At 42.3% G+C, this 19,733-nt stretch overlaps 1 protein-coding gene across 1 annotated transcript in view; it reads right to left on the minus strand.

The window, feature by feature from the left end:
• LOC126272374 (uncharacterized) overlaps nucleotides 1-19,733 on the minus strand; it is an 83,339-nt gene that overhangs the window by 49,696 nt on the left and 13,910 nt on the right. Inside the window, exon 2 of the mRNA XM_049975188.1 lies at nucleotides 4,983-5,138. Within this exon, the coding sequence (XP_049831145.1) occupies nucleotides 4,983-5,138 (156 nt within the window). The remainder of the gene's footprint in view (nucleotides 1-4,982; nucleotides 5,139-19,733) is intronic.

A 19,733-nucleotide genomic window follows, 5' to 3' on the forward strand; every position in this document is an offset into this window, starting at 1 on the left:
GTAGCATAAACTCTGTCCCTCTTTTATTCATAAGTGAGAGATCAGGATCCATGAATTCCTTGCTAATTGAATTTCAACAGCTTTCTTAATAGCTGGAACTGCATGCCAGAATCTGTGTATTGTTATATTCTGGCCCCCGGTGTGGCCGTGCGGTTCTAGGCTCTTCAGTCTGGAACCGCGTGACCGCTACGGTCGCAGGTTCGAATCCTGACTCGGGCATGGATGTGTGTGATGTCCTTAGGTTAGTTAGGTTTAAGTAGTTCTAAGTTCTAGGGGACTGATGACCACAGATGCTAAGTAGGGTCAGTATTGCCTCACGTGTTCCAGTATTTCTACGGAATCCAAACTGACCTTCCCCGAGGTCGGCTTCTACTAGTTTTTCCATTCGTCTGTAAAGAATTCGCGTTAGTATTTTGCAGCTGTGACATATTAAACTGATAGTTCGGTAATTTTCACATCTGTCAACACCTGCTGTCTTTGGGATTGGAATTATTATATTCTTCTTGAAGTCTGAGGGTATTTCGCCTGTCTCATACATCTTGCTCACCAGATGGTAGAGTTTTGTTAGGACTGGCTCTCGCAAGGCCGTCAGTAGTTCCAATGGAATGTTGTCTACTCTGAGGGCCTTGTTTCGACTCAGGTCTTTCAGCGCTCTGTCAAACTCTTCATGCAGTATCATATCTCCCATTTCATCTTCATCTACATCCTCTTCCATTTCCATAATATTGTCCTCAAGTACATCGCGCTTGTATAGGCCTTCTATATACTCCTTCCACCTTTCTGCTTTCCCTTCTTTGCTTAGAACTGGGTTTCCATCTGAGCTCTTGATGTTCATACAAGTGGTGCTCTTATCTCCAAAGGTCTTTTTAATTTTCCTTTAGGCAGTATCTATCTTACGCCTAGTGAGATAAGCCTCTACATCCTTACATTTGTCCTCTAGCCATCCCTGCTTAGCCATTTTGCACTTCCTGTCGATCTCATTTTTGAGACGTCTGTATTCCTTTTTGTCTGCTTCATTTACTGCATTTTTATATTTTCTCCTTTCATCAATCAAATTCAATATTTCTTCTGTTACCCAAGGATTTCTACTAGCCCTCGTCTTTTTACCTACTTGATCCTCTGGTGCCTTCACTACTCCATCCCACAATGCTACCCAATCTTCTTCTACTGTATTTATTTCTCCCATTCCTGTCAATTGGTCCCTTTTGCTTACCCTGAAACTATGTACAACCTCTAGTTGTTTTAGTTTATCAATGTCCCATCTCCTTAAATTCGCACCGTTTTGCAGTTTCTTCAGTTTTAATCTACAGGTCATAACCAATAGATTGTGGTCAGAGTCCACATCTGCCCCTGGAAATTTCTTACAATTTAAAACCTGGTTCCTAAATCTCTGTCTTACCATTATATAATCTTTCTGAAACCTGTCAGTATCTCCAGGCTTCTTCCATGTATACAGCCTTCTTTTATGATTCTTGAACCAAGTGTTAGCTATGATTAAGTTGTGCTCTGTGCAAAATTCTACGAGGCGGCTTCCTCTTTCATTTCTTCCCCCCAATCCATATTCACCTACTACGTTTCCTTCTCTCCCTTTTCCTACTACCGAATTCCAGTCACCCATGACTATTAAATTTTCGTCACCCTTCACTATCTGAATAATTTCTTTTATTTGATCATACATTTGTTCAATTTCTTCGTCATCTGCAGAGCTAGTTGGCTTATAAACTTGTACTACTGTAGTAGGTGTGGGCTCCGTATCTATCTTGGCCAAAATAATGCGTTCACTATGCTGTTTGTAGTAGCTTACCCGCATTCCTATTTTCCTATTCATTATTAAACCTACTCCTGCATTACCCCTATTTGATTTTGTGTTTATAATCCTGTAGTCACCTGACCAGAAGTCTTGTTCCTCCTGCCAGCGAACTTCACTAATTCCCACTATATCTAACTTTAACCTATCCATTTCCCTTTTTAAATTTTCTAACCTACCTGCCCGATTAAGGGATCTGACATTCCACGCTCCGATCCGTAGAACGCCAGTTTTCTTTCTCCTGATAACATCCCGATTATGTCCCATAAATTTTCGATGGGGTTCATATCACACAATGTGGACAGCCAGATCATTGTCTCGAATTGTTCAGAATGTTCTTCAAATCAATGGAGAATAATTGTGGCCCAGTGACATGGCGCACTGTCATCCATAAAAATTCAATCGTTGTTTGGGAACATGATGTCCATTACATATACACAAGGCTCACACCATTATAGAGCCACCACCGGCTTACACAGTGTCTTGCTGACAACTTGGGTCCATGGCTTTGTGGAGTACGCGCCACAGTCGAATCCCACCAACATCTCTTACCAAACGAAATCGGGACTCATCCAACCGGGCCACTGTTTTCCAGTCGTCTAGGGTGCGGCCGATATGGTCACGAGTCCAGGATAGACATTGCAGGTCGTGCTGTTAACAAAGGCACTTCCGTCCCTCGTCTACTGCCATTGCCCATTAAAGCCAAATTTCACGACACTGTTTCGTCGTACGTCCCATATTGATTTCTGAGGTTACTTGGCGCAGTGTTGTTTGTCTCTTAGCACTGGCAACTCTACACAAACGCCGCTACGCTTGGTCGTTAAGTGAAGGACGTCGGTGACTGCGCGCCTGTGGTGAGAGGCAATACCTGACATTTGGTATTCTCGGCACGCTCTTAACACAGTGACTCTCGGAGTACTTAATTTTCTAAGGATTTACGAAATGTAATGTCTCAAGAGTCTAGTTGCAAACTTTATTCCGCGTTGAAGGTCTATTAATGCCCGTCGAGCGGCCTTAATCACGTCGGACGTCTTTTCAAATGAAACACCTGGGTGCAAATGCCAGCTCCACCAACGCGCTGCCATTTTATACCTCGTGTACGCGATACTGCTGCCATCTGTATATGTTCATATCGCTCTCCCATGACTTTTGTCACCTCAGTGTGTATACGTAGAGTATGTGAGAATGACAGCACTCGCGACTTCCAACAAACTTCAAAAATGATTTCAAACCTTAACGATATTCTTTCTCGCTGGTAACCCATCCCCCCCCCCCCTCCCCGTTAATCGATGGATGGAAAAAGTCATTTTAATATGTTTAGCACACTGACGCTGTTCAGATGTATTACAAAAGATGCTGTAGTAAGCGTAATTTCTTCCCTTTGGTTGCGAGCTGGATTTAATCTACATTAACTATATCATGATATAGAAAAGTAGACAGGTACCGAAGTTATTCCTTGGATAGTAATAAACTCAGCTAAATGCTACTGTAAATTATGTACATAAAGACAACCTAAACCACATTCAGTTGGTTTTAACAGTGTCCCCAGTTTAAAAGAATTGTTGTACTAGACTTCACCTAGAGTTCGCATGAAGAGTCAGATGTGTCTGAACATTACATTAATTTCAAAATGACATAAGTGTACCACATAGATTCTGATTAGTGGTCTTCGTCATAGACAATGAATTTAATCTGTATATATTAAGAAAATTAAGATGGTTGTCCTCTCAAATCTGTGTATGGTTTGTACTTAAAATCATCGAGACAGCGGGTGACGTGTTGTAATAAAAAAATCGTCAAAACACCATTCTCTTTCAATAATAAAATTACCAGGATACTATAATAAGTGAGAACCACCTTTCATATATTGTGAGGAAATACGTCAGATTAATCTGTGTTAATTTTAATCATAACATAGCTAATTATATTTTCAGAAATCCATGTAGTTTTGGATATAATAATGTGTGTACCGTTAGGTATACACAGAGACCCTAAACCAAATGTCTTCTGGCTTTTGACAGTGTATTTTCTTAAAATTACAAAAAGTTTTGTAGAAATTTTATAATATGACATTTCACAAAAAATGTTTTTGAAAATAATGTCGAAATTGTTATGTTCTCTGACTTGGCTTATATACGTTGTAAATATTTAGTGGATTTTATTTTACGTAAAACAACTACATATGGAATAGTGTATTCATGCTTTTGTGCAGTGGAAAACGGTTTTATCAAGTCACACCAACACGGTGCCATCTGCTGCCCCGATGTAACAGAATGTTTACGCTGTTTCTCAATCAGTTGTCAGCTGTTGATATGCATGAGCACTCGTAGTCAGCGCATTAGGATAATCTTTGTACATAGTCTTATGTTTGAGATGCCGATTTCCACTGACTTTTGTGATACTGACAAACATTTATGGTATAACAAAACTTACAGTACTGAGGAAAAAGATAATGTAATATTATAATGCATAGGGTATGTTATTGTTTCATACATTGTAGTAAAAGTAAATGTTTGTGAACATTGTTATATCATCTGGTTAACTGTTTACCTTGTCAATTTCGGTTCTACACTATTGCATGTCCGAAGATGGCAATATAGACTAGTCTAAACCGGTTATCTATATCTAAGAAATGCTTTACTAGCGACCTTGGTGCTTGGCAGTATCTCCAGAGTCTACACCATTGTAGATCGCCCCCGTACTGATACAATGTCTGGAATATATAAAGGTGTCGTAAGTACTTGACATCAAACACTTGAGAGTGATTATTACATACCTCAGTTGTCTTTCTGAATCTGAAACTAATGTATTCAAGCAATAATTTTTAAAATCGTTTTAGGATGAAAATTATCAGTTGCAATCAAGTAGCATTTTCATAGGCACATTGGTTTATCCTGAAGACGAGTTTAGACTAGTGACATACTATCGTCAGATTAAATAAAAAGTTATACTTTTAATAAATACTTGCGAGACGAGTGTCCCCTGTTTGAACAGCTTTTTTTGACGTACAGAAAAAGACAGAAAAGTAGAATTTGCAGTAGTCACCGGTTCTGCACACTCTTAAATAGTACGATTTTTGTGGTAATCCACTGATGACCGAAGCAAAAACTATTACTAGAATAAATTAATGAGCAAATAGTTTCAATGTTTAATTTTATTTCAAAAACTTACTCACCCGCAAATCTTCAACTTCCTCAGCAATTGCAATGGTGGCGTCAACATTCATTTTGTAAGGTCCAGTCTTAGTTAGCTGCACATCTTGCAGTGTTATAGTAGTTTCTGGCCGGTCCTCACATTGCTCGTAACCTTGTAGCTTTATAGTGATTTCTCCCTGAGAAAACAATCGGCTTTTTATTGATATTCAGTTTGATATAATTACTGAAGAAGCAGACACCAGATCTCTGTACTAAAAAGAATAAAAATTCCAACAAATTATATTTTGAAATTGTTGTAATATACATGTCACGGAATATTTCTAATTGAACTATATGTTAATGTCGTTTCTATTTCTGTTCATCGTTGTAGCAGGGAAAGAATCACGTCTTATTTGCCTCTGTGGAAGAAGTTATTAACATAATCGTATATTTGTAATCTATAAAAGGGGTATTGTGTTTCATACTGTAGGTTAATTTTAGATCCCACCTTGACAAACGTTTGTAAAACTTTTTTGGGGCATTTTCGTGAGGTAGTAGAGTGTTTCCTTTCAGTGTGTGCTATGCCAAATTTTGAAGGTCTTCTGTGCAATTATCCCACATATTAAACAATTAGATTATTTTTATATTCTCACACTAAATGTTTGTACCTTATTGGTCCAATTGGTCCATCATGATATGAATCATTCACATGAAAGAATCGTCTAGTCTCTGCCCATTTAGATTGCATACGTATGTAATTATTGAATTTTCTGACCTGTATAACAGGTTGTATAGATAGTGAAATAAGTTTACACTATTATTTAAATCTGACAAAGTGGTTTTGTGGTAGTGGCTGCAGTTTCTGAAAGCCTCATTCTACTGACAACTGTGATATATAGTATATGGGTTTCTCTACCCCGTGAATGCTGTGGTGCTGTAGACTGAATTCTAGGGAAGCTGTCCTTCAGGAACTTAGTTGTATCTGAGTTAATTTGTATCAGAGTTAATTTCATTTTTTATGCAGCATGGAAAGAAGTAATACGTTTACATATTGTAAAAATTTCTCATGTGAGTTTCTCAGTAATAAATTAAAGTTTGTCGTAATGTAGGTCACACTGATAATCAGTTCAATACCTGTGCCTATTCAAAAACATCAACTCATGCCTGTTGAAAAGTCGGCCATATCAATCGTCAATTTCCTCAGAAAAAATGGTTTAAATGGCTCTGAGCACTATGGGACTTAACATCTGAGGTCATCAGTCCCCTAGAACTTAGAACCACTTAAACCTAACTAACCTAAGGACATCACACACGCCCATGCCCGAGGCAGGATTCGAACCTGCGACCGTAGCGGTCGCGCGGTTCCAGACTGAAGATCCTAGAACCGCTAGTTTACACTGGCCGGCTTTCCTCAGAAATTGCGAGGTAAGCATCATCGTCCATTGCGTAAAATGCTGTCTTTGTTAGTTATACTTCTTCGACTGTGTCTGTTCACTGAAAAAAACTGTTTGTTCTTCTATCCTAGTCTTTCCTACACAACGCTATACTCATAAAATACTCGATGTACCGCTATACTGTTTTCCACTAGTCTCAATGCAGTGTTGCTGCTGTTTATGTCAGTTATTTCTGTAGCTTGCCGGAATTCGAATCAATACATTTGTTAGCACTTTTCAATCGTCCAGATGATACACACAACATCTGTATAATGAAAGATATGTTGTTGTTGCTGGTGTCGTTGTTATGATGGTAGTCTTCAGTCTCCCTCTACAAAATTTGCCCCACACTTCCCTCCAGTACGAAACTGGTAATCCTTTTATGTCTCAAAATGTGTCTTATCGACCAATCCCTTCTTTTAGTCAAGTTGTACCTTAAATTTCTTTCCTCCCCAATTGATTTCAGTACCTCCTCATTAGTTATTTGATCTACCCATCAATCTTCAGCATTCTTCTGTAGCGCCACATTTGCAAAGGTTCTATTCTCTTCTTGTCTTAACTGCTTATCATCCAGATTTCTCTTCCATACAAATCTGCGTTCCAGACGAATATTTTCAGAGAAGATTCCCTAACACTTCAATTCATATTAGATGACAACAAAAACGTCTTTTCCATAAACGCTTTTCTTGCTATTGCTAGATTTTATATTCTCTCTAATTTGGTCACCATCAGCTATTTTAGTGCCCAAATATCAAAATACATACACTACTTTTAGCCCATCTTTTCCTAATCAATTCCCTTTAGCATCGCCATGTTTAATTTGACTACATTCATTACCCTTGTCTTGCATTTATTGATGTTCATCTTATATCTTCCTTTCAAGACCCTGTCCACTCCATTCAACTGATCTTCCAAGTTCTTTGCTCTTCCTGATAGAATTAAAATGTCATCGTCAAGCCTCAAAATTTTTGTTTCTTCTCCCTGAAGTTTAAACTAATTATAGCCCCACTACCTAGTATTTGCGTAAAACTTATAAGTCATTAGCAAAAGCAATGTAATTTAGTGCGGAAGCTGCTGTAGAGGGTTGTGTTAACAACTGCAACCCGGTAGCCGCCAGTGTGGCGTCGTGTGGGTCACAATAACAGCCACACAAATTGAATTGCAAAGCCAAGATAGCCGAAAGCAGCAGTAGAATGTAGGATTCAGTGATAACCTGTTGCCAGCAGGGCAATGTCCCCAAAAAAGAGAAGGTCTCTTGTTACAATCGAAATAACAAGGTGATGGGTTCAGTGAAACTAATGCGTGCCAGAGACATATGAATAAGGCTGGTTTGTGAAGCAGGGATCAATTTTCGCTGCTGGAAACCAGTAGCACTACAACGACGCCCAGATATGTAAGCCAGTGAAATGACTGGACACTACTGGCAGCAGCCATGGGTTTGAGATCATGCTTTCCTGCCGCCAGCAGTAGTTCCTTCATGTGACATGGTGCCATGGCACTACCGACGTCCGTCTGTGCCTAACGTCTCCAACGCCGAGTTCTTAGCGGGATTGAGCAGCACAGCGGCAGCAGCCGCCCAATTCCTGTCCAACAGCAGCAGATTGAAGCCCATCCACAGCAGATTCCACTTGCGCCACTGTGGCCGCGTGCCGAATCGAGAAGCCATTCCTCGTCTGTGATACCATCGGAGCACAACGCATAGCACTGCTGATGTTAATAGCCGCGGCCTCCAAAGGCTGCCAGCCTCAGCAACACAGGGCGCCGGCTCAGCAGCGGTGGGTGGGAGCTGCCTTCTGTACATCAACATCAGCCAGGGGCAATGGGGAGAGTTGCATCTGCCTCACTACATCATGTACTGAAGTCAATAAACTATAACTAACCTTAACTCCATCTAAACAGGCCTCATAAGCCCCAATGGTATCGACCGAACGTTGTGTCGCCCTCAGACGATAGGCATCACTGAATGCTGATATGGAGCGGCGTGTGGTTAGCACACTGCTCTCCCAGCTTTCGTGACCAGAGCCGCTACTTCACAACCAGTTAGCTCCTCAATTGGCCTCACAAGGGCTAAGTGCGCCTTGATTGCCAACAGCGCTTGGTAGACCCAGAGGTTCACCCATCCAAGTGCTACCAATGTCCGAGAGTGCTTAACTTCGTTGATCTGACAGGAATCAGTCTTACCACTGCAGCAAGGACATTACCGCTGAAGTCAATAAAAGTCACTGCTTACTGTCAACGGTGTTTCCACTGGGGAGCACTTATCCCGTATCCTTCAGAGTGGGGTCAGTCACTCGTCAGTGGTGTCAGGAGTGCTGACGTCACTATAATCAGCAGTGGAGGGTGCGCTATTTCCACAGCGTGACGTCTGAGTGAGATTATGCAATGCCTTCGTTTGGGATGAGTGAGGCTATTTTTTGTTCTTGGAATCCAAGTTTAAGGGTCGTGATTATATGAGGGTTACCTCTATGAAACTAAAGAAACCACTCAACTTATCGCAGTTTAAGGGAAATTCTAGATTTGAGTGGTTATTACTTATGCACTGTACGCAATGCAGTTTGCTTCGACGTTCTGCCCTTGTGCAGTGTATGTAGCAATTGTCTGCTTTCGTGTCATCGTTTTGGATACATGGCCAGGCAATGTAGAGAGTCCTGTGGTTCTTGATTGAGAAGAAGAAGTAGGTTGGTAAAATGCTCCCCAACTACCTGTTTTATCTGGGTTACTAGCAAATTACGGTGTTTTGATGTATTAATTTTGAATGGTAAAGATGAGTAAGGAGGAAACAGTGACAAAATGTGTCACCAGTGAGGATGCTATACAGTCGCTGGTGAATCAAGTGGCTCAGTTAAGGGGAGATAAAGTGGTCACATACAATAAGGTGGCAGGGAAAGATCAGGAAATAGAGATGTGAAGGCCATAGGCTCTAGGAGTGTATCTGGCCCTTGATGACCCTATTTCTCCCTTCTCTCGTAGAGGATGTGTTGGCATTTGTGGAGGATCTCAGGGGCTTGGTCGGATGAACAGTTATTAAAGATAGCAAAGATACATTTAACAGAGGAAGAAAAGTCGTTTTCGTTGTTCACAGAGACGCTATGCAAAGCGCAAACTTTTAATAAACTCAGACAAGGGCTAGATCAAAGGTATAAGAAGTAGAATAGTGCACAGTTTCTCTACTAGCAACTGGTAATCGCTTCCAAGAGGCATGACGAAGCGGTTGAGGATTTTGCCGACAGGATTAGGATACTAATCGTACATACTTATGGGTTAAACCAGAGTGAGGAGGTGAACGAAGTATTGTTACAAGAAGACAAGCAACGTAGCTGAGAGGTTTGGCACTGACAGTGTCTAGGACGGTGTGCACTGGGGCGCCAAAAGACTTCCATGTAGCAGTTTGGTTAGCATTGGATTCATGATTGATGTTTCCATGGGTCTAAGGGATCGTAGAAGCGTGTTTGTGTCGAATGTAAGATGTTTCAATTGTGGTCACGCCACAGAGGAATAATCGAGATGGCTCTGGGCTTAGAACACTGAAAAACATTTTCGGGGCAGCAGATGCCTATTAAACAAAATGGCAGAAGCCACGAGATGGCTAGCACGGGCAAAAAAAGTTACTATAGAATGGCATTCCTCACAGATTGTGAACCTGCAGAGCAGCTTCTTGAACAACACACGTATGCATCGGCAACTGACTAAGAAAGTCGTGGATTATGCTGGAGTCACAGCTAGCACTCTGAAGCAGGATTTGGAAACCGTACATACACAAATCAAGCACTAGATGCATTACTAACGACGACGAGGCTATTGCAGCCATTAGGTGACAATATGTGGGATGCAAGAATGGAATTAACGAATTTGCGGGAAACTATCCATCCAGTGCCCCATGAGCTGTTAAGTCCTGTAATGCTGTCGCCAGAGGGGTATCTGGAATGCTTGAGGAAGGTGCAAGGAGTATTAGCACCGGAATTACAGTTAATAGTAGATCCAAACAGCGAGAACTTGCTGTTCTACTATCATGGTGCCACAGTAGCTATAACGACAGACAGTGCACGATTGTATGTCTCAGTGAAGAGGTGGTTTACAAGCATGCGGTGCTTAGTGTTACAATGCACACATATCTGGTGAAGTTGGCAACAGTTGGGAAAGTTGTGCTCGAAGGAGGGTAACGAGTGATACTATTAGCGAAAGACGGGGATCGCCATGTAGTGGTGACAGCGGGTGATCTCCAGCAATGACAGAGCGGAGAAGTCTCCAAATGCCGACCCACGAGATAGTGGGTCCCATTAATCAATGGGACTAGGTGTGTAATTATGGGACCTACGTTTCAGTTACCAGCTACTATGATGGGAGTTACTGTGTTGAAAATAACACATCCCTGCTGTATGGGACAGGCGAACCTCTAGAGATGTTGCCCGAACAAAACCTTACCATCCTTAACGGCACCTGGGAACTAAGCTTGGATTGTTCGTTAAGCACAAGGGGGCAGATCACCACGCAGAAGTTATTGCAGCATGTGGAACAGTGTCGGGCTGTAAGTCGTCAGGTGGCCGTGAGCTTCTGTGTCACAGTTCCGAGTGCTTTGCTGATTTTGGTTTTGCTCTGCCTAGCTCTTATATATCTGAAACGACAAACCGTGGGAGAACCGAACCCAAGGTTAATTCAAGTTGCTGTAGACTGGACTGAAAGCCTTAAGCGGGGGATTAAAGGCGGATTTATGAAGTCAGAGGTAAATACACTACTGGCCATTAAAATTGCTACATCACAAAGATCACGTGCTACAGACGCGAAATTTAACCGACAGGAAGAACATGCTGAGATATATAAATGATTAGCTTTTCAGAGCATTCACACAAGGTTGGCGCCGGTGGCGACACCTACAACGTGCTGACATGAGGAAAGTTTCCAACCGATTTCTCAAACACAAACAGCAGTTGACCGGCGTTGCCTGGTGAAACGTTGTTGTGATGCCTCATATAAGGAGGAGAAATGCGTACGATCACGTTTCCGACTTTGATAAACGTCGGATTGTAGCCTATTGCGATTGCCGTTTATCGTATCGCGACACTGCTGATCGCGTTGGTCGAGATCCAATGACTGTTAGCAGAATATGGAATCGGTGGGTTCAGGAGGGTAATACGGAACGCCGTGCTGGATCCCAATGGCCTCGTACACTAGCAGTCGAGATGACAGTCATCTTATCCGCATGGCTGTAACGGATCGCGCAGCCACGTCTCGATCCCTGAGTCAACAGATGGGGACGTTTGCAAGACAACAACCATCTGCACGAACAGTTCGACGACGTTTCCGGCAGCAAGGACAATCAGCTTGGAGACCATGGCTGCGGTTACCCTTGACGCTGCATCACAGACAGGAGCGCATGCGATGGTGCATTCAACGACTAACCTGGGTGCACGAATGGCAAAACGTCATTTTTTCGGATGAATACAGGCTCTGTTTACAACATCATGATAGTCGCATCCGTTTTTGGCGACATCGCGGTGAACGCGCATTGGAAGCGTGTATTCGTCATCGCCATACTGTCGTATCACCCGGCGTGATGGTATGGGGTGCCATTGGTTACACGTCTTGGTCACCTCTTGCTCGCATTGACGGCACTTTGAACAGTGGGCGTTACATTTCAGATGTGTTACGACCCGTGGCTGTACCCTTCATTCGATCCCAGCAAAACGCTACATTTCAGCAGAATAATACACGACCGCATGTTGCAGGTCCTGTACGGGCCTTTCTGGATGCAGAAAATGTTCGCCTGCTGTCCTGGCCAGCACATTCTCCAGATCTCTCACCAACTGAAAACGTCTGTTCAATGGTGGCCGAGCAACTGGCTCGTCACAATACGCCAGTCGCTACTCTTGATGAACTGTGGTACCGTGTTGAAGATGCATGGGCAGCTGCACCTTTACACGCCATCCACGCTCTGTTTGACTCAATGCCTAGGCGCATCAAAGCCGTTATTACAGCCTGAGGTGGTTGCTCTGGGCACAGATTTCTCAGGATCTATGCACCCAAATTGCGTGAAAATGTAACCACATGTCAGTTCTAGTATAATATATTTGTCCAACGAATACCCATTTATCATCTGCATTTCCTTCTTGGTGTAGCAATTTTAATGGCCAGTAGTGTAGTAATCTGCGTGGCAACTAAGAGTAACAGATTTAGTGTTATGTATTTGTTTTACAGATTAAGGGGAAGTGGTAACAGCAATAGAGAACAGGATCAGGACAAAAACTAAGGGACTGGGTGTCCTTCATGGAGGTGGGGGAGGGGTGGGGGTGCAGTGTAGTGCCACCATCTATTCTTTGAGTAAAAATTATAAGTCTTTAGGAAAAGTAATGTGATTTAGTGGGGAAGTCCCTGTGGAGTGTTGCTGTGATGGATTGCGAAGTGCAGCAGTAAACTCTCGTAGGCAATAGGAACCGTGTAGCCAGCAGAGCGATGTCACCAGGAGAGGTCTTTTGTTATGACCGACATAGGTGCTAGCTTCAGAGAAATAAATACTCGCCAGAGGCATATAACTCAGCCTGAATTTTGAGGTAGTAATCACTTCTTGTCATCGGAACCCAGCAGCACCACAACGACGCCACAGCTATGATGTACATAAAGAAAACTGGGCGCTAGCAGCAGAAGCCAAGGGTTCGAGACTGGGCTGCACCTGCCACCAGCTCTGAGTACAAGGGGAACGCCATCGCAGCACAACTCGTAGGGCCATGGTGTTAATGGCCATGGCCTCCAAAGACTGCCAGCTTCAGTAACACAGGCCACCAGCTCAGCAGCTATGGGCGGAAGCTACTGCTCGTTCATCAGCACCAGCCGGCTGCAATGGGGAGAGATGTGCCTGCTATCTACCGAAGTCAATAAAAGTCACCCTTAGCTGTCAACAATGTTTCAACTTGGGACATTGGCCCTCTCTCACTCTTCTAAATCTAAAAGAGCACCCAAAAAATACAGGACATTATGAAATTGTTCAGGAGAAAAGTAGGAAGAATTTAGATAAGAATCTCAAACCGAGCAAGACAAATTCGAAACCCTGATATGGGAAATAATAACAAGAATATTCTACCATCAGGAGTATTTCAGATGAAACCACAAAAGATTGAATCCTTGTGCTTTGAACATGTAAGGCAGAAAGGACGAATGACCTCGCAGTTTGGTCCCTTTTGACCCCACCAAGCAATCAATCAGTTATCAGTAAGCAGCCAGTTAGTCATCAAATAAAACAGAAGACAGTACTGCAACAATGAAAGAGGTGAGCAGTAATAGTAAAAACTCATCAGCAATGGTGTTGAAACACAAAACTAAAACCGTTACTGGTTGGCCATTTCTCTATTTCTGTACGATATAATCATGCGGGCAGTAACTACAATGGGGCACGAGAGTGAATTTTGCATTTTCAGAGGTGTTGGTTCTTAAGCTTTATTGCTTTGATCTCGACGAAATTACGTACCTGTACATTGTATAACGTAGGTGGGAGGAATAATCAGGAGAGGTGACAGGGGTTGTGAGAAAACAGTTGCTAGTGAACATCTTCTGGTAAGCTTGTTTAATTTGTTGTATTCTGCCAGGATATATAACCCTCCGCTGTTAGTGGGTTTCGTCAGAGACGTGACAGGTGTTGTGAGAAAAGAGTTGCTAGTGAACATCTTCTGGCAAGTTTGTTTAATTGTTGTATTCTACCGGGATATAGAACACCCCCCCCCCCCCCCCCCCCGTTAGTGGATTTCGTCACCTAAATCTATCAAATAGCCTGGATAAGAGGTAGTGATAAAGTTGTAATTATCACCTTGAAACACTAAAGTTACGTAGTCACATTTTTGTTTTTTGCTGCCCGTGTCTGAAGTCCTGGTACTCAGTCGAGTCCCCGCACGAAAGTATCGTAGCACGCCGCTAGTGCAACGGAAACGAAATAGTGCAGTCCACTGATAAAGTGGTGTCTGGTGCGGCAATTTGTTTTCTGCATTGGAAGGGGAACAAGGTCTCAACAAACCATCCTGAGTTGGTGCAACCGTGCGGTAACAACGCACCGACATGATGGAGTGGTAGGTGGCGAAGAAACTTCCAGTGTGGTCAAACGTGTCTGAATGGCAAACAGCGAACAGCGAAGTGGAAGACCACCTCTCTGCGAAGAAAGTTACTTAGAAGTCCGTTATGAGAAATTTACGTACTTTGCACCAGCTAGTTCCAGCACAGCAGACGAACTTCTACGAGGGAATGAAGACTCCGGTCGCACACTGTGATCAATGTGACAATAACGGAGGTAACAGCGGAGACAACACCTTTGTTATTTCTGTTTCTGTGATTTCGTGTGCCTCTCTCTCTCTCTCTCTCTCCCTCTCTCTCTCTCTCTCTCTCTCTCTCTCTCTCTCTGTGTGTGTGTGTGTGTGTGTGTGTGTGTGTGTGTGTTGATGTTATTCAATCTGTATATTGAGCAAGCAGGGAAGGAAACAAAAGAAAAATTCTGAGTAGGTATTAAAATCCATGGAGAAGAAAGAAAAACTTTGAGGTTCGCCGATGACAGTGTAATTCTGTCAGAGACAGCAAAGGACTTGGACAGTTGAATGGAATGGACAGTGTCATGAAAGGAGGATAGCTAACACTTTGTTTCAGAATCATGAAAGGAGGTTGTATACATGGAAGAACCCTGGAGATACTAAAAGGTATCAGATAGATTATATAATTGTAAGAGACAGATTTAGGAACCAGGTTTTAAATTGTAAGACATTTCCAGGGGCAGATGTGGACTCTGACCACAATCTATTGGTTATTAACTGTAGATTAAAACTGAAGAAACTGCAAAAAGGTGGGAATTTAAGGAGATGGGACCTGGATAAACTGAAACAACCAGAGGTTGTACAGAGTTTCAGGGAGAGCATAAGGCAACATTTGACAGAAACAGGGGAAAGAAATACAGTAGAAGAATAATGGGTAGCTTTGAGGGATGAAGTAGTGAAGGCACCAGAGGATCAAGTAGGTAAAAAGACGAGGGCTAGTAGAAATCATTGGGTAACAGAAGAAATATTGAATTTAATTGATGAAAGGAGAAAATATAAAATTGCAGTACATGAAGCAGGCAAAAAGGAATACAGACGTCTCAAAAATGAGATCGACAGGAAGTGCAAAATGGCTAAGCAGGGATGGCTAGAGGACAAATGTAAGGATGAAGAGGCTTATCTCACTAGGGGTAAGATAGATACTGCCTACAGGAAAATTGAAGAGACCTTTGGAGAAAAGAGGACCACTTGTATGAATATCAAGAGCTCAGATGGAAACCCAGTTGTAAGCAAAGAAGGGAAAGCAGAAAGGTGGAAGGAGTATATAGAGGGTCTATACAAGGGCGATGTACTTCAGGACAATATTATGGAAATGGAAGAGGATGTAGATGAAGATGAAATGGGAGATACGATACTGCGTGAAGAGTTTGACAGAGCACTGAAAGACCTGAGTCGAAACAAGGCCCCCGGAGTAGACAACATTCCATTGGATTTACTGACTGCCTTGTGAGAGCCAGTCCTGACGAAACTGTACCATCTGGTGAGCAAGATGTATGAAACAGGCGAAATACCCTCAGATTTCAAGAAGAATATAATAATTCCAATTCCAAAGAAAGCAGGTGTTGACAGATATGAAAATTACCGAACTATCAGTTTAATAAGCCACAGCTGCAAAATACTAACTCGAATTCTTTACAGACGAATGGAAAAACTAGTAGAAGCTGACCTTGGGGAAGATCAGTTTGGATTCCGTAGAAATACTGGAACACGTGAGGCAAAACTGACCCTACGACTTATCCTAGAAGCTAGATTAAGGAAAGGCAAACCTACGTTTCTAGCATTTGTAGACTTAGAGAAAGCTTTTGACAATGTTGACTGGAATACTCTCTTTCAAATTCTAAAGGTGGCAGGGGTAAAATACCGGGAGCGAAAGGCTATTTACAATTTGTATAGAAACCAGATGGCAGTTATAAGAGTCGAGGGACATGAAAGAGAAGCAGTGGTTGGGAAAGGAGTGAGACAGGGTTGTAGCCTCTCCTCGATGTTATTCAATCTGTATATTGAGCAAGCAGTAAAGGAAACAAAAGAAAAATTTGGAGTAGGTATTAAAATTCATGGAGACGAAGTAAAAACTTTGAGGTTCGCCGATGACATTGTAATTCTGTCAGAGACGGCAAAGGTTTTGGAAGAGCAGTTGAACGGAATGGACAGTGTCTTGAAAGGAGGATATAAGATGAACATCAACAAAAGCAAAACGAGGATAATTGAATATAGTCGAATTAAGTCGGGTGATGCTGAGGGAATTAGATTAGGAAATGCGACACTTAAAGTAGTAAAGGAGTTTTGCCATTTGGGGAGCAAAATAACTGATGATGGTCGAAGTAGAGCGGATATAAAATGTAGACTGGCAATGGCAAGGAAAGCGTTTCTGAAGAAGAGAAATTTGTTAACATCGAGTATAGATTTAAGTGTCAAGAAGTCATTTCTGAAAGTATTTGTATGGAGTGTAGCAATGTATGGATGTGAAACATGGACGATAAATAGTTTGGACAAGAAGAGAATAGAAGCTTTCGAAATGTGGTGCTACAGAAGAATGCTGAAGATTAGGTGGGTAGATCACATAACTAATGAGGAAGTATAGAATAGGATAGGGGAGAAGAGAAGTTTGTGGCACAACTTGACCAGAAGAAGGGATCGGTTGGTAGGACATGTTATGAGGCATCAAGGGATCACCAATTTAGTATTGGAGGGCAGCGTGGAGGGTAAAAATCGTAGAGGGAGACCAAGAGATGAATACACTAAGCAGATTCAGAAGGATGTAGGTTGCAGTAGGTACTGAGAGATGAAGAAACTTGCACAGGATAGAGTAGCATGGACAGCTGCATCAAACCAGTCTTAGGACTGAAGACCACAACAACAACTGTACCACAATAGCATATTACTAAATTCCTCATTTTGATGATAATTCTTTTTCTGTCACACAACGGTAAATCAGTCTTATACTCACATTATCATCTGGAAATTGGAAGAATACAACAGTACGCGTGCACAAAAAGAAACACATTTATAACCCTTCGCTTGTTGTTGTTGAGCTTATTAATTACACCTATTAACAAAACGTAAAAGAATAGATCCATTGATAGGAAACATACTGATACATCAAGGAATCGTGACTTTGCTAATGAAGGTAAGAGTATGGGCTAAAACTTGTAGAGAATGATCGAGGATTGACTAACAAGTGTGTTCAAATGGTTGTTGGTTGCAGTAGCGAGGCAGAGACGAAGAGGCCTGTACAGGATAGACTATCGTGGGAAATTGCATCAGATCAGTCTCCAGAAGACAACAACAATAACGTGAACCTGCACTCCATTATAAATGTCTTCAACTGCCCAGTGTTTCCAGCTATTACTGTATTACATACTTTAAGAATTCCATTTTCATTTATTAACCAGGATGAATGATTCTTGCACGGAACCCCTTGAATGCGAGGTCGCAAGTCCAATCATTAGTAACGCTCGTTTGAAAGCGCCGTGTTAACAATTACGACAGGAAAAATATTAGTTGCTAATCACTCACCATGTACATCAGGATGGCGACAGCAAATGAGTGTGCGGGAGGAGCAGAGATCAACTTTCTACGGGAAGTATGCATTACAAAATGGACATCGTCGACATTCAAGAAATGTTGAAAACAAGCCATTGTCTTGCGCCATGAACACCGAATGAAAAATGCGCGCCGCAGTGAGCACAAATATTCGCACCATCGAGACTGAAGACGACCTCCTTTGGAGTTACAAGCCTTGCAGGACGTTCAGCTAGGTATCCTCTCTTAAAGAAAGCATATAGCATCGTATTGGTGTAGCGGAATGATGAGAAATGATGGAATGTGATGGCATGCAACCGAATGTGAGTAGTATATCGTGAAGCTTAAGTGGCTATCCTTTATGCCGTAGCTGCAGACAATGCGACACTATCTTTTATAGGCACGGGAAAAAAACATCCGGAGGCAGTATTTGTCCAGTCGTTCCACGTGGTACGAACTGCGATGTGACACACTTTTCGGGAGGATTAGTTTGCTCTAAAAAAAAGTATGATAGCAAAAGCAAGCTATTTTGACCAGATATTGGCCAAAAGCAGTGCTCATACCATAGTTGTAGTTCTCTTACGCCCATTTTGTCACTCTTGACGTAAATATTCCCTACGGCTCTCGCAAAATCACGCACACGAGGAGCGACCTTAGTGGGAAGACCATCTCCAACATCTCGTGGCACAACAAATAACATTCCAGCCGATTTACCATCCAGATAAACGGTCGGCATAATTGTATAAGAATGCGGTAAGGCCTTGATGTTAGTTGGTCTTGATACCTCTCATACAAATATACCGACTGGTCGAAATTGAAAACAAATTACTTACTGAACTATGGGATAAATTTGTTTATCTAATCTAAAAGTTTTCGAGCCGATTCCACAGTTTGCTGTGCATCGTCAAGTTGACACTTTGTTCGAAATTTCGTTACCTTGCGTCTTCCAGTTCTGTAGCACTGTTTGAAGTTATGCATCCATCCACTGCTTCCCTTGAAGTCACTGTAATCTATGTAGCGCACAGTGTGATGTGCGTAACGTAATGGATCACTATCGTGTAAATCCTGCAAACTGCATCGAGCATCCTTGAAAAGCGCAGACACCAGTTTGTGGAACAAGTGCCTCTTGTCCTCCCTTGAATATGCATAGCTTTTTCTTAATCATACACGGTCATACTGCTGCGGACTTACTCGACATCTGTTCATAACTGTTTTTTTACTAAGTTGCGGATGGTCTTCCGTGTCCTTAATTATGTTTAGTACCACCTCTTTGGACAACGATTGACCTTTACTACGTTTCACTGGGAATGGCATTTGTGGCATACTCGAGCGTATGCGACGCCACCCATTCCACTGCCTCATCTCGCAAAAACGCTAGTATTTCATCTGCCACTTCTCACTCTGCGAAATTCCTTGGATTTGTTTCTGACAAACTGACAACTTCGGCAACTGTTGCTGTAGATATAATCAAATGTTTGCTTTGTTTATCGTTGCCATTGCTGTGCTGTATCTGCACCACTGTCACGGTACCACAGAGTAGTTGAACTACACTCCGTACCTTTATACTGTGCTCGCCAATAGATACCTCCAGTCCTGCCCCGTGTTGCTATTAACAGTCAATATTGTGGTTGGTTGGTAAACAACATGCAGGGCGTCGAATGCAGTAAACATCATTGATCTTTTGAGATCGCTCACTGAAGGCGTTCCTTGTTCAAAAAACTTAACGGGAATGCAGCCGGGTGACAGCGTCGACAACCGCCGATATTTCGACAGGAGC

This window comes from Schistocerca gregaria, chromosome 5, assembly GCF_023897955.1.
Source record: "Schistocerca gregaria isolate iqSchGreg1 chromosome 5, iqSchGreg1.2, whole genome shotgun sequence".
In the NCBI taxonomy this organism is placed as follows: domain Eukaryota; kingdom Metazoa; phylum Arthropoda; class Insecta; order Orthoptera; family Acrididae; genus Schistocerca; species Schistocerca gregaria.